Source organism: Petaurus breviceps, unplaced genomic scaffold (genome assembly GCF_028583685.1).
Source record: "Petaurus breviceps papuanus isolate PSGF00001 unplaced genomic scaffold, PetGlider_PUasm1.0 689, whole genome shotgun sequence".
Taxonomy (NCBI): Eukaryota; Metazoa; Chordata; class Mammalia; order Diprotodontia; family Petauridae; genus Petaurus; species Petaurus breviceps.
In genome coordinates, this window is record NW_027186458.1 from 6,479,551 (window position 1) to 6,507,127 (window position 27,577).

The 27,577-nt window shown below is 44.6% G+C and overlaps 1 protein-coding gene across 1 annotated transcript in view; it reads right to left on the reverse strand.

Annotated features, from left to right (window-relative positions):
* Positions 1-6,478: 6,478 nt before the first annotated feature.
* Positions 6,479-27,577, reverse strand: part of SYNPO2 (synaptopodin 2) — a 196,690-nt gene continuing 175,591 nt past the window's right edge. Inside the window, 1 exon segment of the mRNA XM_069104900.1 lies at positions 6,479-11,858. Coding sequence (XP_068961001.1) covers positions 11,304-11,858 — 555 coding nt within the window. The 3' untranslated portion in view covers positions 6,479-11,303.

A 27,577-nucleotide genomic window follows, 5' to 3' on the forward strand; every position in this document is an offset into this window, starting at 1 on the left:
CATCATCATCATCACCATCATCACCATCATCATCATCATCATCATCATCATCACCATCATCACCATCATCATCATCATCATCATCATCGTCATTGTATTAAAGACCTATATTCATTTAGTACTTCAGGATTTTCAAAGATTACATTTCCAGCAGAATGTAAGCTCCTTAAAGGCAGGAACTTTGTTGTCTTCTGGACTAAGTAAACGCCTAATAAATGACAGATTGGCCACTTTCTTCATTCCAGCTCAACTATCTGATCTCTCCCCTCTCCCCCCAAACAAAATGCACCAGACATAAATAACAGCAAAATCCATAGGAGAAGGGGATGGAATCCCTGAGTAGATAAAAATACTTGACTGAAATAAGTGAATGAATGCATTTAAATAAAGTGAATGAATGAATTTAAATGAATGAGCTAAAATAACAACAAAAGAGATGATGATGGTAATACACTGTCAGCCTAGCCTTGCTCTATTTGCATGCATTGCTTAAGTCTGATCAGAAGTAGCTTTGGGACATTCTAACGCTGTCATATCAGTCCTTGTCTCATCTTTTTGTCTTTGGAGGTCTTTGGCCAAATAAGGAACCCCAAAACCTGGAAGCTGGCTTGGAGGTGGACTGGCGTGGGGCTATACTATCACAAAATAAATCCTCTTTTTCCTGTTTGGGTCCCACAGTGAATGCTTCTGCAGCCATTTCCAGACATTCTGTGTGTCTGGTGCTAGGTCATCTTCCATAGGTTTCTGTAGCAGCAAGCACCCCAGCATCCCCAGGGTAGCTGCTAACACAGGTTCTTAGATCTGCTTTTCTAAAGGAAAGCAACTCAAAATGGGTTAACAAGCTTACTTTAATCAATCAAACATATATCATTTACCTAGTTCAGGTGGAAAAGGTCAGCATCCCAAAATTCAGAGTATACAGAGGTTACAAGGATAAGTTACAAGAACATTTCAGCAGACAGGCTTCCAAACTGTCCAACCATTACATCCATACCAAATCACAGTTACCAGAGAGGGAAGCATCAACATCTGGGTTTTTCAAAGCCAGGGGGCTCTCAACAACAGCTGCACAGAATTTCATCTGGTCAAATTACAGAAAACTTCTCAAAGTGAGCCCCAAAACAAAGCCTCACATCAAGGTTTTAGATAGCCTTCTCCTGGCTCAGAGAATGTAACAACCCTCTTGACCCACTGGCCAATCACAAATTATCTCCTGAAAAACAAGCCTCCCACCACAGGTTCCAGGTGCATTTAATCCTAGAGTCAGGGAAGATCTTAAAAATTTACATTCCCATTACAGCTTCCTAATGTCCCTTCTGCTCTAGAGAGAGGGAAGGGCTTGTTGGTCAAGATTTTTGGAATCCACGGATGGAAACAGGTTTTGATGGAAATGTTAAGTTGAGTTAAGTTTGAGGGATTAAGTTTATTTATCTTCAAAACCCTAGTACAGCATCGTGGCTAGAGCTCAGAGGTGGGAAAAAAGTAGGTTTCAATGCCTTCTCAGATACATACTAGTTGTGTGACCCCAGGCTAGTAATTTAACTTCTCCTGACCCTAATTTCCTCACCTATCGAATGAAGGCATTGGACCACATGACCTAAGTGCCTTCCAGCTTCAATCTCTCATCCTGTGACTTTTATTACCTGCCCAACAAGAAGTTCTGGCATTTCTGATATGTGGACCAACAGGCAAAGCTATAATCCCTGATTCTCAAGATGAAGCTAATGCTGACAGATAAGGGGTTGATGTAAGGTTCTACAATGCCTTGTAAGACTTAGGATATGTCATATTCTTCTAGATCGCAACAAAGGGCATTGCTCAGGTCAAGGGAAAAAAATCTACTCAGCTGAGCCTTTTTCAACATACCTTAAAAGTGGCCTCAGCATATGGATTGTATGATGCTAAATCCTCCAGAGGGTGCCAACAGCAATGCAATTTTAAAAGCCTGAGATGGGACCATGGGCTGGAGATACACCATGTCATCCATGACCCAGGGGGACACCCCTCCTCACAAAGAAATTCAGCTCTGGGCTGAGTTTAATCCTGAGGAAGTCTGACCTTTAAAAGAAGGGGAGAGACTTTCTTGCACCCTGTGTCTGGCTGAGGGAAAATGGAGATGAAGCTCATGGGAGTTAAACCCCAGATGTCACCTCTCCCTTTCATAGTCAAATTCCTAGAAGAAGCCATCTACACTTGATGACTCTATTCCTCATCTCATCCTCTTTGCCCAGCCCCTTGAAGTCAGGTTTCCAAACTCATCACTCATTTGAAACTGCTCTAGACAAGGTTACCAACAATCTATGTATTACCATTTCCCATGACTGGACCTTAGTTCTTGACCTTCTTGACCTCCCTGCAGCTTGTGATGCTGTTTGCTGCTCCTTTCTCCTAAACACTTTCTTCTCTCTGGATTTCCTTGCTGCTTCTCTTTCCTTGTTTGCTTTCCATATGTCTGACCCCTCTTTCTCAGTCCTCTTTGTAGGATGACTCTCCTTGTCCTACCTGTATATCACAAACATGGATGTGAGAGACGGGGGAAAGGAAAGAGCTGAGCATAACTCTGTGATTGTAAACCTGGGTGACTGGAGGGATGGTGGTGACCTCACCATAAAGAGGAAGAGGGAATGGCTTGGGGAAGGCGAATAATGAGTCTTGTTTTGGCTGTGTTGAAGCTCAATAATTCCTGAAGAGGATTCGATGAGAAGAGCTGTCCTATTGGCTGGGGATGTAGGATGATAGTCCAAGGAAGAGACTGGTGCTGGATATGTATATATGGGTGTTGTCTGAATGGAGAGATAACTGAATTCATGGGAGCTGATGTGGTCACCGAGGAAGAAAGCATAGAGAGAAGGGGGCCTATGGCAAGGCTTTTTCTTAGGTCCTCTTCTCTCCATCTATACCCTCTCTATCTCTTGCCTGGACCACCACAGCCTCCTCCTAATTGGTCTCCCTGACTTCAGTTTCTTCTCTATCCTCTACAAAATTGTCAGATTGATATTTCTTAGCATAGTTCATGTTTTAGAAAAACAGTGTTCCCCACTCTCTGACAAGTAGATTCTATCTAGGAAAACATATGAACTACTCCTCCATTTGGCATTTAAGGTCCTCCATTAGACCATACTTCCCCTCACAAACACTAGTTTAGCTAAACTAGATTTCTTCTCTTCCTCTCTACATAAAATTCTTTCTCTGTCAGCTTTGCAAAGGCGGCCCTCCCTCCTTGCCTCTTCCTTATGAAATCCCAGGCTTCCTTCAAAGTCCAACTCCAGTACTATAAACAAAAAACCAGTCTTTGCTCTCAAGGATCTCATAGTCTGGCAGCAGTTATATGGAGAATGCCAGGCCTAGGGTCAGGAAGACTCATCTTCCTAAGTTCAGATCTGGCCCCAGACACTTATTAGCTGTGTGACCCTGGGCAAGTCACTTCACCCTGTTTGCCTCAGTTTCCTCATCTGTAAAATGAACTGGAGAAGTAAATGGCAAATCACTCCTGAATTTCTGCCAAGAAAACCCCAAATGGGGTCATGAAGAGTTGGACATGACTAAAAATGACTGAACAACATCTGATAGTCTAAGTGTAATGGAAGAAGGAAAGTCAGGAAGCCTTTCCTGAGCCCTCCCCAGCTTCCAGTGATCCCCAGAAACTACTATGAATACAGAAGCAGGGCTGATACCCCTTGGGTCCTGCCCCTGTGGGCATGGCCATGAACTCCAGCCTTTTGCTAAGTGACGAGCATTTCACTTTGTGGAGGTAATGCAGTAAGTCCTGACTGGCCCTTGTGTGTCCCTCTGTGCAGCACTTGTGGAGGTCTGCCAATGAATCAAGAAGGGCTGCCCCTCAGTGGGCTTTGAGAGCTGTACACAGGTTCCTTGTCACTCTCTTTTGAAAGAGTCCTCCCTCAGATTTCCAGTGTCGGGGTTAGGGCACGTGCTTACTTAAGGGGGCCTGAGACTGGACCATAAGTCCCTTTCTGCCTCGTATTTCTCTTTCTGAGTCTAGTCACCGAACAATGATCCTGAGACATGGAGGCTTCTATCTTGGCAGTGACATCATGAGCTCAAGCAGATGGGGGGTCCTGAGTTGTTGTAGGTAGCCCAGGAAAAGGGACCTCCTGTTACTGCCTAGCCCATAGGAGGAAAGATGGCCCACTGATAGAGAGAATTAGCCTGAGCCTGAAGACTCTGAAGGGCTACTCCTGATAGGTCAAAAGATTGGGACCTTGTAAGTGGCTCCCTTACAGCCCCCAGGGGGATTTCCCTGGCCTCCCATTGCCCTTAGACTAGGAGGTCCAGAGCAAAGCCTGGTTTTTTGTTTTTCATTTAATACTCTTTTTTTTTTTTTTTTTGCTTTTTGGAGGGGGGGGAAGGCAGGACAATTGGGGTTGAGTGACTTGCCCAAGGTCACATGGCTAATTTTTGTGTTAAGTGTCTGAGGCTGGATTTGAACTCAGGTCCTCCTGACTCCAGGGACGGCGCTCTATTCACTGAGCCACCTAGCTGCCCCAATACTGTCTTTTCTTTGCATTCCCAGTGCTTAGCATAGTGCTTAGTACATAGTAGATGCTTAATAAATAAATGCTCATTAACTTGACTACTCCTCAGACATCTCTTCCCCTATTTCCTACCCTCCTGTCTGACATGCAAGGGTGGCTCTTCTCCTTATCAAGGAAAACCTCGCTCCTAGCACCCTCGATCCCCTCCCCTCCAGCCTTCTTCCCCAAATTGTTTTCATTATTATTCTCATTTCCTCTCCTATCTTCAGTCTCTTTTTTTATTACAGAACTTCCCTGCCACCTACAAACACCTCCATGTCATCCTCATCCTTTAAAAACCTGCCCTTGATCCTCCCATCCCTGATAGCTATCCTCACCAACTCTGTACGGCCAGTCCTCTGCCAATCTTGTCTCTTCTTTCATCCCTCTCATATACGGGTTCTTCCCACACCTCACTCCCCTCCACAATCCAGATACACTGGCCTACTCGGTGTTCTTAAAACAGGATGCTGCCTCTCCCATCTCAGTGTCCTTGTGGGCCCCTTCCCTATGCCACGATGTTCTGCTCCCTCTCACCTCTGCCTCTTAGACTCCTTGGCTTCTTTCAAGATTCAGCTCAAATCTCACCTTCCAAGAGGGGGCCTTTCCTGGTCTTCCCAGCTGCTAATGTCCCCCTGTTCAATTCACCTTTATCTACTTTATCTATCTATCTATCATCTATCTGTCTATCCATCTGTCCATCTATCTATCTATCCATCTATCTCTCATCTATCTATCTGTCTATCTATCTATCTATCTATCTATCTATCTATCTATCTATCTATCTATCTATCTATCCATCTGTCTATCTAGATAGACAGAATAAAGAAATACAGATATTTAGAAACATATAGATTCACATATAAAATGTATGATATATTTAAAAGCTGTGCCCTCCCACTAGAATGTACCCTTCTTGACTATGGCGCCTTTTTTGGGAGAGGGGACTCTGTATGCCTTAGCACAAAGCTTGGTTCACAGTAAGTGTTTAAGATATGTTGGTTGACCAATATGTGTCTGTTCAGCAGCACCAGAGAGGACCATGGGGGCTTCTGAGTTTGGCACAATATCTTGTAATCTAAAGGGCATTTTTTTTCCTCATTGGCTGAACTTGTGAGCAGCCCTCCAGGTGACAGTGGAGCTAAGGGGACAAAAATGCTATGGATAGATGCTCCAGTCCCCAGCTCCCACTTTATCCAAGAACAAGAAGAAAAGAACCATTCACTGTGAGATGCTTCCTTTTTACATTCATCACGTTGTTATTATTCAGCAAAAACCTTGGAGTAAATGTTACAACGGAAAAGATCATTGTTTGAAGTTAAATTATTTAAATATTTCTGGAATTTGATGTTGTGGAAAGTAGGGATGGACTAAATAGAATGGGCTTTGGAAGAGCTGGAATATTCACACTGATTTTTTTTTTTCTGGGAACAGATAAGATGGCCAAAGACAACATCTGGGCTATGGCTGCCAGAGCTCTGGCTCCAGATTCAAACAGAGGATCTGGGTTCAAATCCAAGGTTGGATACTTCATAGCTGTATGATTTTGGTCATATCACTTCTCTCTGGGCTTCTCCTCTGTAAAAGGCTGGAGCTAGACTATATGGCCTCCAAAGTCCTTTGTTATTGTGGTTCATTTTTCAGTTGTTTCTGAGTCTTTGTGACCCACATGGGGTTTCCCTGGCAGAGACACTGGAGTGGTTTGCCATTTCCTTCTCCAGCTCATTTTACAAATAAGGAAACCAAGGTAAACAGGGTGAAGTAGCTTGCCCAGGGTCACACAGCCAGTAAGTGTCTGAAGCTGGATTTGAATTTAGGAAGATGAGTTTTCTTGACTCAAGGCCCAGCACTCTGTGCACTGTGGTGCCCCCTAATCCTCCTCTAAAGTCCTATTCAACCCTCAACCCTATGATCTTAGAAAAGGAAAAACACAATCTTTCACTCGATTTTGCTAAGATAATTTTTATTGATGCAACCACCATCTTCAACATGCACCTTTCAAACCCAGTCATTGGTGATGAATCAACATAAGTGGAAATCACAATTATGTTTTGATAAGATTTAGATGGCAAGAGTATTGTTCAGAGGCTAAACCTGGAGAGTGAGCTCTCCTGGCAAGCAAGCCTTTGCACAATTGCATAATTTGCACTCAAATTAGAGCTGAATCTGAAGCCACCTGATCCCATTTCATGCAATCGATCTGTGTGCAAGTCAATCTTTGTGCAAGCTATGTATATCTATGCCCATGTGTGTGTGCATGCATGTGTGTGTGTGTGTGTGTGGTGTGTGCATGCTCTTCTGAAGTCTAAAATGGCAGTCTCTATGGAGGTAACTAAGAGATGCTCCTAAGAAAGAAAGAAAGGCAGGTGGAGTAGAAAGAGCACTGAATCCAGCATCAAAGGAAGGGGATTCAAACCCCAGCTCTGTTGCTGACAGCCAGTCCCATCTCTTCTCCTATAAAATGAGGGTGTTGGATGAGACGACCTCTAAGGTCCCTTCCAGCTCATGATCTGTGAACCTGTGAACAGATTTGCTCATTTATAAAACACACACGGTGAGAAAAAGTTCAACAAGTATTAATTAATAAGGACCATCCCAGGTAGCCACTTGGGGTTTGGTTTGATATTTGAAGTTGAGGATGGAGGAAAGGCATTCCAGGAGCTAGTCCACATTGCTACTGAATGCATACCTGCTCCACCTGGGGAAGATGCATTTTTCTCTAGTTCTGGAAGGACCTGGAGGAAAGCTGGTCCTACCACTTGGGGGCACTGTCCTTGCAAAGCTATTATCTCTCAGCAAAAGTACATTGGTTCAGTACATCAATTTCCACTTCTTCATTAAGATCATTCTTCAGTTTGCTGGAGTAGGAAGAGTATTGGACCGGACTCTGAAGACAGAAGTTCAGATATCAGCCCTGCCATTTACTCTCTGTGTCATCTTGTTAAGTCACTCCCTTTCTCCAGCTGGGCATCAAGTTCCTTCTCTGTAAAAGGAGGGGTCTGTAGTAGATGACCAGCCTCTAATGCCCCCTCCAGCTCAAAAGTTAGCTTCCCACTCTGAACCTTGATTTTCCCCTCCATGAAATCAGGGGGTTTCAATATTTCTTCTCCAAGACCTCTTCCATTTCTCAATCTATGATTTGATGATTCTAACATTGGAACAATTAGGTAGAATGAATTTCTTGCTCACCATGTAGGGCTCTAGGAATCAGCAGTGTCCAATGTTAATTACTTGAACCATCTTCCATTTGAGGTCACCTCTGCCAAGTATATATGACTTCCTAGAAGGGCTCCTTTCAACAGAAATCCAGTGGGTGTGTCTATCCTGTCTGGTGAAGACGGAATTCATTGCTTCTCAAGCATTGCTCTCTTCTTAAAGTTTAAAGACTGATAACCAGATAATTTTTTTAAATGATCTTGAACTAATTTTGAAAAAGGGAGCAGAGTTCTGTAATGATACATTAAAAAGCAAAGCACTTTTTTTTTCTCGGTAGAATGGTGGAGACTATTACTTAGCAATACAATCAGACTCTGGTTAAATATTTTTCTTCACAGCCAAGAAGGCTTTGGGTGGAGGTGGCAATACTAAAGGGAGTGAACAAGTGGCCTGCTTGTCTGGAAGGCATTTTCTCCTCACCTCTGCCTCTTGGAATCCTTAATACCATTCAAAGTATGGTCCTTCTCATCTGAGCCCTTCAGTTACCAGGGCTCTGTTACTTTTGGAATAACTTTCTTTTTCTTTGTCTTGATCTTATATTTACTGATCTGTGTACATGTTGTTCCCCCCACAGAATGTGGGATCTTTGAGGATGGTGATTAATTTATTTCTGTTCTTGTATACCCAGCGCCTGGCACCAAGACGTGTGCATGGTAGGCACTTTTTAAAAGGCTTGTTGAATTGAATTTTTAAAAAGGCATTAATGAAACCTTTTTCTGGTAAGTGAATCTACTTCATTCTAGAAAATGAGAAAAACCAAACTTGATAATGTAAATGGTTGTGTCTTCCTCTAGCACACCACATGGGCAGTCATTACTCCAGTGACTAATACAACTATGATTAAAGGGTATGCGTTATTTACCATTTATTTAGGAGTTAAGTGGGATGCAGGGTTGGGGGGCCAAGTGTTCTCTTCTAAACTCCCAATATCCCACACCAGAGTGAGTCAGTGGGCAGCTAAATGATGTTGTGAAGGTCCTGATGAGTCTAGAGCAGGGCTGCCATTGAGAGAAGGGCAGACAGGTGGAGTCAGCAGGCATCATGCCTAAAATTTCTCAGGAATTCCCCATTATTATGCTGTGCTACGGCATTTGGGAGAATTTGTGCTATATCATCTTTCTTCTCAGCAATGAACATCCCTTTAAAAATAACACTCATCGCTTTTTTTTTCAGTTTCATCACTGCATCTTTTGGGTGATGATAGCAAAGATGTTGCCAATGTTGCATTTCTGCAAGTCAAGCATCAGGATTGGCTTGTCCCTTTCCTTCTAAAATTTAACATTCAGTGAAAGAGACCAGTGAAAATGACATTTGCTAAAAGAAAAGCTCACTACAGTGGCTTAGCTCCCTTCTGTATAACAAACAAGACTCTTCAATTCCTCATACTGAGAGTCATCTGAATGCTTTTCAAATTCACAGTTAATTGAGTTCAAACTGAGACACAGAGTCAGGTTGGGACCTTGTTTCTCCTAGCCAAGCTGACAGGGATCTCAAACAGAGACCCTGAGCTCTGGCAGCCGGCTTTAAGAATCTCCCATAGCTTATGACTGATTCCAGAGTCACATTGATTACTTTAGAGTTTATGAATTAGAGCCTCCGTTTCTTGGTGTGTTAGAAAAGACAATTAATGCCTCGGGAGTCAGGGATCCTGGAATGAATCATGACTTTGCCACCTACTGCCTGTGTGCCTTGAGCAAGTAAATTCTTTCACTTCTATGAACCTCAGTTTATTATGTGAAAAATAAGGGGTTGGACTAAGTGACCTCTAAGATTCCTTCAACTTCAAAATCTCAGAGCCTGTGTCCTGCTCCTTGCAAGCCCAGATTGTCTTATTTGCTTTTATTTGCATCCCTAGCCCTTGGCACAATGCCTGGCATATAGGAAGTACTTAATAAATCTGCCTATCCATGTAACTGTCTGTCTTTCTGTTTATCATCTATTATCTACATGTCTATTAAATATCTGTCTATCTATCTAATCTATCTATCTATATCTATCTATCTGTCTGTCTGTCTGTCCGTCCATCCGTCCGTTCCTCCGTCTGTCTCTGTCTCTCTGTCTCTCTATCTATCTGACTAACCAACTATTAGGAAAAGCAGTTTGGACTGGTTGATTTGTAGGCCAACAACTTTCTCTACAATTCAGTGACTGGCTACCATGGACAGTGACAAGCAGTTATAATTGACTATCTCCCTAGTCTATTAAAATATATGACCACCCCCCTAGGGTCCTTTCCTCTCCTTCACATCAGTACTCACACCCTATAACACATAACAGAAAACCTGCCTTTCAACAATTCTCTGGGGCAATGAGAAAGAGGCATGTCATGACATTCATGGCCTCACTAACCTTGAGACTGAATCTGGTATCTATATCATGAGTAAAACACATGAGTAACCCATTACATTTATTTTGCTTGAGTCTATTTCATTGTTTGGAGGCAGTATGGGGCAGTGCATAGAGTCAGCTTTGGTGATGGGAACACTTGGGTTCCAGTCCCCTCTCTGGCAGATATTGACTGTGTGACCCTGGGCAAGTCACAACCTCTCCTTGCCCCAGGCAATTCTTTAAAACTGTAAATTTGCAAAGAAGATACCCATATGCACTGCTAGAGAGCATTGCCTCATGAGGAAGTCCCTTTTATCAGTGAAATTAATCCTTATCCCTGTACCTATTTCATTCTTAGAAGGCCAAATACAAATTGATTAGAAATAATACAATATGCATATTTTTCTCTACTTCAGGTGCACAACTCAATCAGTCTCAAGATAATTCTGGCATTCCTGGTGACCTTACTCTAAAATATCTGTTTCATTAGTCTCTTTCACAGACTGTCTTTACTATCAGTTTCTCAGGGAAAATCGAATTTAATTAGGTATGGAGCTATCAAGGTAAAAACTTAAAAAAAAAAACATCCTCTGGGAATTCCTTCCCATATAAACTATATTGGTGTGTTAGCCTTTGAAAGCTTTCCCCAAATTAGGCTCCTTGTCATGGGTTTGCAATGTGAGGTCTAGAAGTGCCAGGGTATTCCTTCCTTCTTGTAACTCATGGTGGCAAAAAGGTCAGACAGGAGACCCAGTCCCAAGCAACTCTCACAGACATGAATTGCTTAGCCCTGCTGGGAAATGGATTGGTGACATAAAGAAAACCAGCCTAAGAACTCCAGCAACCAATTCAGACAACTGCACTTTCCTCCGATAAATCCGATCTCTTTTTTCCATCCCTTGCTTGAGTGAGAGTAGGGAGGGAGGGATAGGTACTGGTATTGTGAGTTAAGGTTTGAATGCACATGTGCAGACATTGTCACATGCTGAAATATACAGATGGGACTTGGGGAACTAAAAACAAACAAAAATTATGCGAATCTCTCACACAGAAGAATCTCGGAGCCATGGGAGTCAAATCTGTTTCTTTTGCTGAGAACAAGGATTGTCATGTCCTACAGAATGGGTTGTATGAAGGAAGGATCACTTGATTGGCTCCATGGCTTAGTTGTTAGAACTGGCAGATGGTAACCGCAGGAAGAGAGGTCTTCTCTGCCATGGGGAAATCTCAGGTCTCCCGCTTCCACCCTCTTGGATGTGGATTGTAGTTGCCATCACTGAAGGAGTAGCCATACTCAGACTTGGTCTCCATGGTCATCCTTTCAAACCCAGTCCTAGATGGCTGCCTATGATAGGTGGAATAAGGCAGTGGGGCATCATACTGGCTGTTGGCATAAGTGATTGCTCTGGTGCTTTGGAGCAGGTTGCGGATTCCATTCTCCCTCCTGTGGAATGGGCCTACATTTGCCTTCTGAACCTGGGGTGCATAGGAAACTCTGAGTTTCCAATCCTCAAGTGGCTCTGGTAAGCTTTTCCTCTGGGCAGCAGAGACTACATTGGCCACAATGGATTCCTGGATGTTTCTGGGGCCAAAGGCATCATCCACAAGGCCAAGGGGTGACTTAGCAGCTGCTTCCCAAGGTGTGAGCCTCTTATTGACTTTTGCAGGCTCACTGACTGGTTTGCTGGGATAATTTGGGGAAGGTTGGAGTGTCACCGGAGAAGTGGGAGATACAGCGGCTGTAGCAGGTCTTCCAAAACGTGGTAAAGACAGTCCACCATCCTAGAAATAAGAAAATTGTTAATAAACGACATTGGATGCTGTCAAAGTCAGTGAGAAGGGCCTTGAATAGAAGAGGGGCTAATATCTACTCCCACCCCCAACATACATGAGAACCCATCCTTCTGAGCCCCTTAGTGCTAGTACTTGAGATGTCCTCATCCTTCAGTCCCATCCTAATATTGACACCAGCCCATCACCTCAGTTCACTGTCTCATCAGGGTCACCATGGGGGAGGGAAGGCAGCCTCAAAATTTGCTTCTGAAACTAGTCCTGTCCACATCTCTATGCCATTCTCCCCACCTCGGGATGCTATATAGTATATCTCTTAGAAAGAACATTGTCAATCACATGGGGGAAAATACTCTATTGATTAAAGTAACACAAATTAAAGTAATTCTTATGTGCCACCTCACACCTGTCAGATTGGAGAGAGAGAATTTGGAACTCAAAATGTTTTTTTTTTAAATGAATGTTAAAAATTTGACTTGTATTTAGAAAATATTGAATGAAATAAAAAATATTTTTTTTAAAAAAAGGAACAGGCATTGAGTTTGAAGTCAGGGGGTGTGCATTCACATCCCAGTTCCATCCCAGTTCTGTCACTTGCTATCTGTACAGTATTGGTCATATCACACTAATGATGCAAGTTCCTAAACTGTACATACCCTTTGCCCTAACTCTGTGACTACTAGACCAGTGCTCCAAAGAGGTCAGAGAAAGAACAAAAGGACCATATGCACCAAACTGTTTAAAGCAGCTCCATTTGTGCTGGCAAAGAAACTAAGGAAGTGACCATCAATGGAGGAGAAGCTGGACAAATCATAGCATGTGTATGTAATGTAATAGTGTGTCATAGGAAATTACAAAAGGAAAACTTTCAGAGAAACCTAGGAAGACTTATGTGAACTGATGCAGAATGAAGTGAGCAAAACTGGGAGAACAATTTACCCAGTAAAACAATGTGGTAAAACCGAAAATCTTTGAAGGACTTAGGAATTCTGATGAAGGCAGTAATGAGTCATGATTCCAAAGGGCCATGATGACTCATGCTCTCCACCTGCTCATCTAGGGATGACGGCAGGTGCCACTGGAGGAATTTCCTTTACTTTGCATACTTTAGTAAAAGACTTTTTCTTTTTTCTTTGAAATTGTTAGGACGGAGGCAAGAAAGGTGGAAAAGAGGAAAACAAATGCCCATTAATTGAAAAATAAAATAAAATGAAAGATGAAAATAATTTTTAAAAGAACTAGACAAAAAATGGCAAAACAAAAACTAACAAAAATGCTTCGTTGGCCTCTGCTGACATCATCCTTTCTGGGCATTGTAAACACTTGCTGATAAACTATTTGATTGGTTTTTTTCCTGCAGTCCCTGAAGCCCAATTAAAGTGTTCTCCTTTTCCTTCACATCCCTGATTGTTTCTTTCTTCTGCCTCTCAATTTCCTTATTGGCAAAGGTGAGAGTTTTCTCAAAGAGAGCATCAGAGTATGGAACTCTGGATCAAGAACTATTGTGAAGGGTGGTCACACTAGAGAAATCCCTCCCTGCCCCCTTCTTCTCTCCCTCCATTCCTCCTTCCTTCCTTCCTTCCTTCCTTCCTTCCTTCCTTCCTTCCTTCCTTCCTTCCTTCCTTCCTTCCTTCCTTCCTTCCTTCCTTCCCTCCTTCCTTCCTTCCTTCTTTCCTTTTTTCCACACATCACTGCAGGATTACAAAGCTGAGGTCTAACTTGCTGTGGAATATCCACAAATTTTAGAGCTTTTGTTTCTCCTTGAATGGGACGAGTAAAAATCCAGTAAGGATGCTTTGAGGGCATTTCTACATTGTGATTCTGTTAGATTTGTTTCCATTGCTTTTGTGCCTTGGGTGAGTAACTGAATCTTGTTGAACTTCAGTTTCCTTATCTGTAAAATGAGGGGTCAGAGTAGAGAGTGGCAGGGGTCCCTCCAGCTCTGCATCTATAACCCCATGACCCTATGGTAGACTGCCAACTGCCCAGCAGTCCATACCCCTGGCCCAGGGGGAACCAAGGGGCATCTGGTATAAGTGGACCTGAACTGCACCTTGGGCAATCTGCCACAGGGAGCAAGGGCATACAGAGTGTGGAGTAGAGGATGAAGGGCCAACCCAGGAGAGAGGAAGACCCGGGTTCAAGTCTTGACTCTAATGCACACCGGCTATGAGATCCTGGGTGAGTCCTTTCCTATCTCAGTTGTCCGAGCAACTTTCTGAGACTGAAAGTGACAGAACCAATCAGGACAATTTGGATACTCAGTGTTCCCTTCACCAATAACGGTCTGGATTCACACCCCAAAACCCAACTCCCCAGCAAACAACTCCTCAGTGGTATTTCTGGTATAGAACAATAATAGTACCTGACATTTCAGAGACACATTAAAGCTAATAAAGAACTCTGCATTTGATCCTCTGAACAATGCGATGAAAGAGAAATGATGAGGAAAGAAAGACTCAGAGGTGTCTGGTCACCCAACAAATAATTTCTGGAGCTGGATTTGAATGCAAGTCTTCCTGATTCTGAGCCCTGCCATCAGCTGCCTCTGATTATGAACAAATCAGCAAAGAAATTTCACAAAATGAAGACATTGTTAGGCAAGAGTGACATAGAATCTGGAGTCTGGAATCAAAGGCCTGGGTTTGAATCCTGGTCCTGCCACATTGCCTGTGTGACCTTGTGTAATTCATTTAACTTAGGCCTCTGTTTCCTTCTCTGGGGGAACTAGGGAGCTGCTGAGGGGTTTTGATCAGAATAGTGACAGTTAAACTTACGTTGCTGTGACCTGAATGGCCAACGTAGATTATTGGAGAAGTCATATGGGGAAGAGTTGGAAAGGGGAGAGCTTGACCAGGGAGAACAGGAGGCCACTGCAGTAGTCTTGGGGGGGGGGGCTGGAGCTAGAGAGGGGATCTTGGGTGAGGAGACAAAGGGATGGCTGCAGGAAATGTTGTGAAGGTAAAGTCACTAACTCTTGGCGACTGACTGAATAAATGTGGGGGGTGCGGTGAGAGACAGGATAGTTATAAGAATGACGCACAGAGTTTGAACCTGGGTGACTTGTCATGGTCTCTGTAGCCCAAATGGGAGAGCTTGGAAAAGTTCCACCTAGCTCTATGAGCCACGGAGCACTAAACCCATGATCCTATGGGGCATGGGGGGGCAGGGGATGCCTCCAATCTTTTCTTATTCATATTCCTCTGACTCTAGGAAATTCCCCCAAGTTAACAGCACATCTTGTTGCAGAAGCAGTATGGTACCATGGAATACACATAGCATCTGAAATCAGAAGACTTGAGTTCGAATTCTAGCTCTGCCACTGACTGTATGACCTTGGCCAAGTCACTTCACACCTCTGGGATTCAGTTTTCTTGTCTGTAAAATGAGGAGGTTGGACTCCATGACCTCTGAGGTCCAGATCTAGGAGGTTTGGGCTGGTCCCTTATTCAGAGGCATCCAATGAAGCCCCACACTGCTTAGTATCCAGACACGGTCTGGCAAACAGGGCTTTCGCTTTTGCCCAGAGCACCATATGATGGTGTCTTTCAGCCAAGGGGCATCCAAGACTATCCCCATCCCCACTCTACATGTTATTTCATTTTATTTTAGGCCACCAAGGTCCATTTAAAGCTCCAAGACTTGTAGGTTAATATTAACGTCTCAGTGTCTTCAGAGATACACAATGTTGCAGGAAGCAGAGAAGCCTTCCTTATCTCCTGGTTCCTTCCTTGCCGCCTACAAACACGTTCCAGTCTCTCCCATATTTTATCCTTATATTAACCTTCAGCTGATCCTGCCCCCTCCTCAGAGGATCGTTCGGTTCATCTCCTCCTTTCCTTGGCCAAAGTTGCCTTTACTCCCTCACCTCCCACCCAGTTCTCAGTCTCTTGTACTCTGGCCTCTCTTCCCACCACTCAGCTAAAGCATCCATTTCCTGATCCCCCCCCCCCCATAACATTTCTTGCATCCATCCCCTGGTCTCCACACCCAGGCCTGCCTCTGCAGCTCTAGCCTTCACTCCCTCCACCCGGACCACTGTAGTAGCCTCCTCACTGCCCTCCCTCCTATCAGGCTCTCCTCCTTCCAATTCACCCCCCATTTGACCTCCCAGATAATCTGGCTTGGCCATCCAGGAGACAGCCACACACTGAGGTAGATAAGCCACAGTTTATCTAAGCTGGACCAGGTCACTACTCTGATCAAAAGCCCTCAGGGGCTGCTCATTGCCTAAGGGATGAAACTCAAATCCCTCAGCCTGATATTTAAAATCCTTCACAATCTAACAATCTGTTGGTTGGTTAGTTGATTGGTTGGTTGGTTGGTTGGTTGGTTGGTTGGTTAGTTAGTTGGTTGGTTGGTTGGTTTCAGAACAGCCATCTCCTGTCACTCCCCTCCAGGTTTTCCCTGGGGCAGCTGAACCAGACTGCTCACTCCTCCCAAAGCTTGATTCTCCATTCCTAGCTCCATGCTTGTATGGCCTGCCTCCCAGTCTGGGATGTATTCTCCCCTCAGTTTCAGCCTCTCCACCTCTAGGAATCCTTCATGGCACATCTCGCCTGTTGCTTCCTAAATGAAGCCTTCTCTGATTCTCCCTCCTTCCCCATGCCTTCCAGTGACTGCTGTGCTCTCTCCTTCCTTAAGCTTTCATTGTCTGTTTCTTCTCTGGCTTCCTGTCACGTATTCCCAGTGTAAGCTTCTTGAGTGAAGGGGCCACTTCATTTCTGAGGCAGGTGGATGTTACCAAGGAGAGATCAATGGGCTTGGAGTCAGGAAGCCTTGAGTGTGAATCCTGACTCAGACATTTATTGACTTGGGGAAGTCAGTAAACCACTCTCAGCATCAGTTTCCTCTTCTGTAAATTGGGTATAATAAGATCACCTTTGTCACAGTGTTATTGTAAGGATCAAATGAGATAATGTATGTAGAGTGCCTTGGACACCTTAGAGCACTTTGTGCATTTCAGCTATTAGTGTCATCACTATTTTAGATGTAAAGCAGTTTGGAAACCTTAAAGCTAAATGTTAGCTGCCATTACTATTCTTTCTGTCTTTGTTTGTGCTTAATAAATCCTTGAATTAAATGAATGAAAAGGCATTCAGTGCTTATTATGTACCCAGGAGCAGCAAGGTGGTGCACACAGAGCTCTGGACTCCTCTTCCTGAGTTCCAATCTGGCCTCAGACACTTCCTCGCTGTGTGACCCTGGGCAAGTCACCTAACCCTGTTTGCCTCTTTCATCACCTGTAAAATGAACTGGAGAAGGAAATGGAAAACCACTACAGCATCTTTGCAAAAACCTAAACAAACTCAAATGAGGCCATAAGGGTCAGATGGGACCCCCCAAAATAATAATAATGACTGAACAACTAGAAGAAGACTGAAATGGCTGAACAACACCAGAAAAACAGCCAGGAAGGCGTTAAGCATTGGAGATGCCAATACGGGGAAGTGAGATAGTCACAGACATCTAGTGGGGGGTACAACTTACTTGGATTGAATTAGTATGTCATCTGTAAGTGAAATAATGATCAACAGTAGGTCTAAATTTCTAATTAGTATAATGACATTTTTCCAGTGGTCTCAGATCAGAGGAAAATAGTATTGTTGCCATCCACTGATCTATTCTGTCTTCTCCAGTGTTACCTTGAGCTCCTTGGTAAGCACCAAGGGTGCTTACTTATATAGCCCATACTTATATAGTAGAGAAATGTGCACACACACATTCTTCTCCATAAATAAGGAGGTAAGAGCCTATCTTATGATGGACTGTCCCTGAGCTGGTAGAAAAAGGGCCAGAGCTTGGCTTGAAGGGCAGCCACAGCTGGCAGATGACCTGGGAGCCTGAATGCCATATGGGGAACATTGAGTCTCTCTGTATTTAAAGTAGCCTATTACTAAAATGAGATGAGCTCAGCCTTGGCTCCTAAATCCCCTTGTCTGTCCCACTTGTCCAATTCCAGGAAACAATGCAAAGGTTTCCCCATTGCTAGAGCCTTTAGTCAAGCTCTTGACTCCTCCCAGAAGGCTCAGCTCCTTGGATCCTTTTCCTGACCTTGAGACATACTCGACCATGGAGAATTGGTCAGATGACAGCTGACATGTTGCATCTAGAGCTGGAAGGGACATGAGAAATCACATTATCCTACCTGCTCATTTGAGGGAGGAGGAAACTGAGGCTCAGAGAGGTCGAGGGAGCTGGCCAAGGTCAGACAGATGGTATGTGGTTCCAGCCACAGTGATTCTTCATTCCTGCTGGACTGGTTCCCGGATGTCTGGTTTGTATATTTTGGCCTTTCAGCAACATTCTACAGTAGACTGCCTTGATTTCCTTCTATACTAAACAATGGCATTTCCAAGAATGTTTCCCCAAACTCCCATTTCTACATTGCTTCCCCTCAAATTTGTGACCATTTTTGGTGGGACTTTTCTTTTTTTTTGGAGAGCAATTGGAGTTAAGTGACTTGCCCAAAGCCACCAAAGCTATTTTTTGTGTTACGTGTCTGGGGCCAGATCCGAACCCAGGTCCTCCTGACTCCAGGGCCAGTGCCCTATTCACTGCATCACCTAGCTGCCCCTTTGGTGGGACTTTGGAAAAGGAGCTAGGGAAATATAGATGAAGAGAGCTTATGGGTGTTAGAAACTAAGTGACCAGAACTCAAGAAAGCAGGCCATCACAATGTCTTTCTGGCCATTCAAGTTATTTCATTATTCTGGTCATTTAAATTTGCAGGTTAGTGTTTGATCAGGACCTCAAATATCAATATCCAACCAGGAGAAGCAGCTAGGTGGAGTAGTGGATAGAATTTGGTTCTGGAGTCAGACACTGACTAGCTGTGAGACCTTGGGTAAGTCACTTAACTCTGTCTGCCTTAGTTTCCTCATCTGTAAAATGAGCTGGAGAAGGAAATGGCAAACCAGTCCAGTATCTTTGCCAAAAAAGTAGATCATGAAGAGTTGTACATGACTGGAAAACAACTGAACAAAACAATGGAATATGATCAGGACATATGTGGAGTGTCCTGTTTGGTTCTTGCCACCCATTTGCAGAAAGACATGGAAAGGTAGGCAGCATCAGAGGAGAGAGTCCAAGATGGGGGAGGGTGAATCACACCAAAGAAAGATCAACGAATTGGTGATGTTTAACACAGGAAATACAAGGGCTTCAGAGGGAAATGAGTCTGTCTTCTGCTATGTGAAGGGCCATCACTGGTAGTGAGATTATATTCACTCTGTGTCCTGAGGAGACAGCCCTGGGTCAGTAGAAAATCACAGGTAAGATCACTAGAAAGGCCAATTTCGTAGAATGATAGAATTCTAGAATCTCAGAGTTCAGAGGGCCTCCATGCTGGGGCCAGAACTGTCTCTATAACGTTAGTTTCCGATGAAAACATCACATCCCACTTTGGGATAGCTCTGACCGAGGAGACATCTATCCATCCTTCCATTGAATCAAAACATTCTTCTCTACCACATGCAGTCTCAGTCTCCAGTGCCAAGCATATCTAACATGGCAGTCCTTCATGGACTGTCCTCTCTTCTTTAGGCTAAATATTCCAGGCTCACAGAATCACAACATTTCTGAGTTGGGAGGGACCTCAGTAGTCACCCAATCCAACACACAGCCCAAAAGAATTCCCTTCAACATACCAAATTCCCTCCAAAATGCCCGACTGGATGTCTGGTCTTTGAAGATTTTAATGAGGAGGAAGCCAGTTCCTCCTGAGTCAGCCCATACATAGATCAAATTCTTAGGATGTTTTTTCCTCTATCTCCCAATCTATTCCTTTCTTGGCTCCTAGTTCTTTGTGGGGCCAAGGAAAATAAAACTAATCTTTCTTCCAGATGACAGTCCTTGAAGACAATACCTGAAGACTTCGGTCTTCTCTTGTCCAGGCTAAGAATTATAACAGACATTTCTGCCATTGTTTCAACCATTCTTCATGTGGCATGGACTGGAGACCATTTGCCCTCCTGTTTGCCCCCCTTTGACTCATCTCCAGCTTTTGATTCACCTTCCTTGAAGGTGATACTCAGCACTGAACACAACATCCCGGATGTGGTCTGACTGTGTGAACATCCTGCTTCCCCTCCTCTGGATGCCTAGAGCTAAGCACAAGCCTTCAGAAGGGGGCTTGCTCTCTCCTGGTTATGCTCGTGATTTTAAGATTGGTGGAAAGTGGTGAAATGCTCCAAATTAAAATGACATTGAATCTGCTCCAGGTTTCCCAGATCCCTGCCAGCAGCAACTGCAAGTGACTTCAGCACTCTGGGATGGAGTTCATAACAGCCTAGTGACATGAGTTCAGTGACAGCTACTGGCTTTATCCCACTAGCTCCTTATTTACCTTGGGTCCTAATTCTTGGTTAACTGCTTTTTATGGGTGAATTTTATCCTTCCCAGTCAGAGTATTCTTTTCTTTGGTAGGAAAAAAACAAGAACATAGAAGCAGGATATAAGAAAAAACTTCCTAACCACTAGAGATTCCCCCTAAAGTCATGGGATCTATGAATTCTTCAAGTAGAATGCTATCTAATCTAACCCTCCTCATCTAACGATTGAGGAAACCGAGGCACAGAGAAGTAAAGTAACTTACCCAAGGTCATGGGGCATTGTAGAGGGCAGAGTTCCAATTCAAAGCCAAGTCCAAGGAGGTACTCTGGCTTCTGCACCAGGCTGCTCCTTTAGAAGTTCAACAATCACTTGGCAGGGACTGTGTTGACAAGACAGTTCCCTAGGTGGCAGCTAAGAGTCCTCCTAATTCTCAGATGCTGTGACTGCTTGTCGAGTACTACAAGGCTCCATCAAACCTGAGCCCCCTCATGTTCTCTCAGAAGGAAATTGACCAAAGAAGTGCCCCCCAGGGGCGCTTAGAAAAGAAAAGCCAACTTCGGAAGTCCAGAGGCAGCCCCGGGAAGTAAGAAAACTCAGAGTTGGAAATCGTTCAGAATGTCCCCTGTCTTATAGAATGAATGGTGAAAACTGAACGCCTGGCACCTGGGCAGTCTGCTTCCTGCCGGCACAGGAGGAGACACCTGGGGCTCCAACGGCAAATGCTTGTTTCTTTCCATCTCTTTTTCTCGTTCTGTCCTGTCAGCTAAGTTATCTCTCAGAAGCATGTATCTGCTCTCTAACGACTCCAGCGAGATGAGGAAAGGTGTGAGGGACTCACTGGCATTTCTTCCACCCCTTCTACCCCTTTGTCTCCTTTTTCTACCCCTTTAATAAAAGTATTTTGTTTTAAAAGTCAGGCCATTGACAGAATAAGTTTGTAGGAAGGCCAGCCTCTCCTTCTACATGCCATTCACTGGTCCTCACCCAGAACAGTGAGGCTGATGAGTCTGGGCAGCCCTGCCTCACTCAAATTCAATTCACACACAAGTCAAGACATCACCCTCCCTTGCCATGTCATTGGTCCTCTTCAAGAACAAAGGACAAGCCAGAACAACACAATGGGGTTCTGTAGCCTTGCAAATAGAGAAATGGGTCAGGATCCTAACTTCTCAGCTCACGAAATCCAGCAAAGGCACAATCTACCCAGCTACAAAGTGTAGCATGGCTGTGCAGGTGTGTGAACACACATACACCACAAACACTCACACACACACTCACACACACTCACATGCATTCACACACACATACACACACTCATTCTCTCTCTCACACACACACACACACACACACACACACACACACACTGGTTTTTGCCTTCCTTTACATGTCCAATACCAGCACAATGCCTGGCATATATTAGGTGCTTAATAAATGCTAATTGGCAAACACACTTGCCAAAGTCAGTAATAGGCCTTGAGCATGGGTTGGAAAGATTACTGGCTCTGAAAGCACTTGGGTAGAAATCTTGCTTCTGAAGCTACCTGTGTGACTTTGGACAAGTCACTCAGCCTCCCTGGGACTCAGTTTCCTCATCTGTAAAATTCAAGGGATAGGCTACATGGTCTCTAAGGACCCTTTCAGCCTAGGATCTATGATCCTCTGAAGTCCGGGCAGGAGGCAAGAGGCACCACTCCCACAAGCCACCTGAGCCTCAGCATTCCCATATGGGCATCGTGAGCATGGCTTTCAGTCACAAACAGACCTTACCAGGACGATCATTAGAAGGTCACAGATCCTGAGCTCAAGGGAGCTCAGAGGCCGCCCCATCCACCCGCCTCTTGTCTCTTGAAGGAATGGATGACTTGTACGAGCATTTTGGAATTTCTTCATGATGGGGGGAATAAGCACAGGTCTCTTTAACATGTACTGAAAATATAAGCGTTTGTCCTGCCCTGCGATGCATTTTGCTTTTCTAACTTTAATTTCAAAATGTCCAAAAAGTGGAATCCCAATTCCCCAACTGTCACACGTGGTATACGTGCTGGGAGATGCTGACTCTCTTGGCCCTCCGACCTTATTTTCTTATTAAGAGCTTTAGGTATCAGCAACTAGAGTCCTGTGGTTGCAGCTGGTTTCCAGGGGGGCATTTTCTCTGTTCCACTCCATGGGGGTCTCCCACTGGTACTGTGCAGCTCACCACTTAGCTCATTCCAAGTATGGAAAACTTGGCCTCATGGGAGTTCTAGGATGTTCTGTGTAGGAACTTTGCATAAAAATGCAATTTGAAGAGCAGCTTTCTTGTTATGTCAGCCTTGTAGAAGAGAAATGAGCCAAATGCTGCATTATCCAAGTAACAGCAGCATCTTAATCACAGACTCACAGCTGGGAAGAACAACTGAAATCCTCCATTTTACAGGCAGAGGAACTGAGGCCCAGAGAGCTGGCCCCCCTTAGGATAGACTCAGACCAAACATCAATTTTTCTGGAGGTGCCCAAATACTCCAGACCCCTCCACTCAAGAATAATGATTCATAACCGATTCATAACTCCATTGGAGTTTGGGATGACGGGGCGGAGATTTAGAAGCAGTCTGGCACCTTACAGGCCACCTAATCCAATTCCTTCAGAGGGAAACTGAGGCCCAGAGAGGCCAAGTTATCTTCCCAAGGGACTGCTCATTATGGAGGTGGCTGCATCCTTGGGGCAACTTGGTGGCCCAGTGGACAGAGCGCCTCAGCCCAAATTCAGCCTTTCTAGCTGTGTGACCCTGGGCAAGTCACTTCCCCTCTGTTTGCCTCTGTTTCCTCAGCTGTAAAACAGAGATAATAATACCACCTACCTGGAAGGGTTGTCATAAGGAACAAATGGGCTGTTTGTAAAGTGCTTAGCACCGCCTCTAGGAGGAGCTCAATGGGTGTTTGTTTCCTTTATTCCTTCCTTCTTGGAGGCTCTGTCTAGGCAATTAAAAATGCAGTTTACTCTAATTTGGCTTTCTACCAAAAAGGTTTAGACTCAGAGTCAGGAGAAATCTTTGTTCAAAACCTGCAAGCTGTGGGGCCATGAGAAAATCACCCCTTTTTCTCATCTGTGAAATGCCTGCAGTCCCCACTTCTGAATGGGGCATCGAGTCGTGTAATAAAAACATAGAAATGTTTGTGATTTCTAGGCTGGAAATATTTTATGCGTAGTCAGTTAGCATTGATTAAGGTGCCAGGAACTTCCCTAAATAGTGGGGGATATAAAGAAATGTTTAAAAACATAGCCCCTGTCCTTGAGAAGCTCCCATTCAGAGAGGTCGGCCAAGTCACCCAAAGTCACATAGCAGTAAGTGACAGCGAAAATCCTCCAGCCCATGACAAGAATGCAGGCTCTCCTTCTTGCCATCCCTTAGGAGCTCTCTGCTTCAAGGTTCAGCTTCCTCCATGAAGCCCTCCCTGGTCTTCCCACTGTTCTCTCCCTCTTCAAATGGTCTGGTATGGGCTTTTCTGCATCTGTGGCATGTACTTCCCTGTGGACAGTCATTGCCTTTGAATCTCCAGTAGCTAGCAAAGCTAGCCGGCTAGATATAGATATATCTGAATGTATGTATGTATGTGTCTATGTGCGTGTATATGTAGGTAGCATATGTATGTGTGTGTACATATACACGTATATATGTATATGATGGGGAGCTGACTGACGTGGGATTTCATTAGTAGAAGGAATTCCCATAGAGAAAATTCTCTCCACCAGTATAGACCAAGAACTATTCTGTAATTTAAGATTAGAAACTCACTTGGGGACCCTGAGAGACTGACCATCTTGGCCTTGGTTGTCCAGCAGAGACATGCCAAAGACAAGTCATGAAACCAGGTCTTCCTTCCACCAAGACTGACCCCTCCAAGGCTGACCCCACCAAGGCTGACCCCTCCAAGGCTGACCCCACCAAGGCTGACCCCTCCAAGGCTGACCCCACCAAGGCTGACCCCACCAAGGCTGATGCCTCCAAGGCTGACCCTTCTAGCTTCGCCTTAAAAATCTTTGTTGAATCAAATAAATTTGTGTCTTTCTGATCTAATTCCAGGATCAGAGAGTTTACATGTTGAATCTGGATAGGTTTTGGTCACAGCAGAAAGGGTCTAAGTTATGTCCAAGGAAGCAGAGGATAGAGGACAGTGCTCTCATAACTGGGAGCGGCCTCTGGAGGGCCAAGGCCTGGGATTTGGTGGTACAGAGAACCCACACAGGAGGAAACTCTCTCAACTGAGGCAGGCTGGCACCTCCCTGCAGCGTAAAGTCTTAGAAAGATGCTTAGTGCCCTGAGAGGCCTTGCAATTTCCCCAAGATCACCCAGCTGGTGCACTTAGACTTGGCTCATTGTCCATGCCAGTCACACCATCTCGGAGTCAGGAGACCTGTGCGAAAGTCTCCTCCATGATACTTATGAATTCAAGTCACTTTTGCCTTCTGAGTCTGTTTCTCCCTCCTAAAACTCTATCATGGAAACCTTAGAAGGTTACTGTTATTTTCCAGGTAAACATTTGCTGCCTCTGAAGGCAGAAGCCGCTGGCTCCCTCCCCTTGGAAGGGAGTCCCTTGAGAAGATAACTTCACCTCTTTGGGCCTCAGTTTCCCTCTGAAGGAAGTGGACCAGGTGGCCTTTAAGGTGCCAGATCGCTCTAAATGTCCGACCCCATCATCCCAGACTCCAATGGCTTTTTCATCAGTTATGAAGCTTTCCCCTTGGAATGTTTCAGAAGAGAGCTAATTACTCTCCTAGAATATTTCCCATGTAATTTCAGGGGGTTCTTGCTCTAATCAGGCTAGCTGAACCCTCGAGGTTCTCTGATCCAGTAGTGGTTACAAATAAAGCCTCTGAAGCCCAAACACGCCATTTCCATCTGCTGGAGGATGGCCATGAGGGCCACATTGTGTAGAGGGAATTTGCTGCCACCTGCTGGCCCTTCTGCTGCACTCCTGCAAGGCTTGGACCAAAAATGACTCCTTCCTCCAGTCACAGCAAGCTGGGAAGGAATCGCTGGCCCATATTTGGAGCTGGAAGGAACCTTAGCAGCCCAAACCATTGGGAAGCAGGTGCCATTGATAAGCCCAGCCACGTCTGGGTGAGACAGCATGCCAGGCCAGCCACAGCCTTAGAGAGGACCAAAGCCGGCTAATGGGCTTATGGGCTTAAGATGCTGTGAAGACACAGCTGAGGTACAAACAGCAAACACTGTGGGCAGGGAAACCTCCCTCATCCCTCAATGATCTGGAGGGGAAGATGAAACTTTTAAAGGTTAAAAAATCAAATGAAGAGATCTGAAAAATTTCCACCTATTTTGCCTCCTTGGTCAAGTCCCTTCTTCCTCCCAGCCTCCATTTCCTCTTAGGGTTAGAGTTGGGAGGGATCTCAGAAATCATCCATCAAAATCCTTACTTTTATAGAAGAGGAAAATGAGGTGCCAAAAATAAAGTGACTTGACCAAGGTCTCTCAGGTAATAAAGGTCAGAGGTGAGATTTGGACCCAAGAGGGTAAACTCCAAGTTCAGGATTCTCTTCCATTGTACCCCAGTCCTTTGCAGGCAAGTAAGAGTCTGGAAGCATTCTAGAACCTCTTGAGAGCCAACTGTTCAATGTTCATCTTGGAAATTGGCAAAATGCTACAAGTCAAGACTTATCTCTGAGGCTAATCTCTAAGACTTTTTTGTTGATTCCTAGACTTAAGGAGGGGACAGCTAGGTGGTATAGCAGATAGAGCCCTGGACCCGGAGACAGGAAAATTTAAGTTCAAATCCAGCCTCAGACACTCACTAGCTGTGTGACCCTGAGCAAGTCACTTAACCCCATCTGTAAAATGAGCTGAAGAAGGAAATGGCAAATCCAGTATCTTTACCAAGAAAATCTCAAATGGGGCCAGAGAGAATTGAACACAATTGAAAGGAATGAGCACAACCACCAAAGAAATGGGAGCCTGTTCTGGGAATCCTGATTAGCTTTATCAGTGTGAAGGACTGTGATCATCACAGAATTACTGGTTAGGAAAAAGGCAAACTAGCCGGAGCAACCCCATGGCCTTCTGCAGGAGACCCTTCCTTGTTCTTCCCCCTCTTTCCCCCTCTGCTAATGCCTTCCGCTCCATAATAACCCTGCCCCATCTACTCTTCAATGCACGTCATTAATGCCCTGCTTTCTCCCTCCTTAGAAAGGGAGCTCCTTGCCCTTTGAATCCCCAGCACTTAACGCAATATCTAGCAGTGTTTCTTGACTGACTTATTGACTGACTAACTTTAGGGACAGGGATGAGATTTCCACTTGCCAGTACAGATCGCTACCTTTCTTTTGAAAAATGACCTTGTAAGTGTAATCTTAGCAAGTTACCAAGAACACAGAGGGTTAAGTGACTCAGCCAGGGCCACACAGCTAGTATGTGTCAGAGATGGGAGTTGAGTCCAGGTCTTTCCTGCTGCCTTGGCCAGTTCTCCATCCACTATGGTAGGCTGCCTCTCCCACGTGTAGTGAGAATAGTACCTTAAGACAGAATTTTGTGAATTATGGGGCATGAGGAGGGGAGGGGTGATAGAGGAGCCCCTTTCAAGAGGAGTGTGGAGCAATGAGCCAGATAACTGAACGCTTTCAAGTTCATGTCTCACAGAAATACACCCACAGTTAAAAGAGAAACGACGTTCAAATCCAAGTCAACAAAAGCCAGAGTAACCACGTGAAAGCCTCTCAGCTGATGCAGGATAGGAACATCCTTGCCTGGAGAACCCCATGGGCAGCACTGGCATTCTATGGTCCACAGGGTCACAAAGAGTCAGTCGTGACTGATCAGCACAAAAGGGTCCCAGTTTTCTCTTGAACAAAAGGAGGCATCACTAGACAGGGCCAATGTCAGAATTTTCCTTATTTGACTATGCAAATTTATGAGACTGTGTTTTGTAATTGAATAAAATTGTTGGGGGTTTAAGCTTTTTTCCTAGATAAAACTCTCCTTTTTTTCCCCAGTGGTAGGGGAGGGAGAGTAGGAAAGAGAGAAAATCCATTTGTTATTTTTTTTTAAAGCAAACTTTGATGAAAAAATAAAACACATTGAGTAGAACATGGTGAGGGAAACGGGGCATTGCTTCAGAAAGTTTGGAACCACTGCCTTGAGGAAGAGAGCCTGCAGTGGCATAGAGTTCTGAAAGGAGGCCTGATTTCACTGAGAGGAGCTGGGAGCTGAGCTCCTCTTCAGCCCTGGCTGGTATATGACTGTGGGCAAGGCCCTCCCCCTTCCCCCCCCCCCCGGATCTTTGTTTCCCCCCCCCTAAAAGAGGAGGTTGGGGGTTTAAAAACTCATTATTTTTGGTCTAGACGGGTTTATAAAACTTCAAAAACTCCCTTTTCCCTTCTTTTCT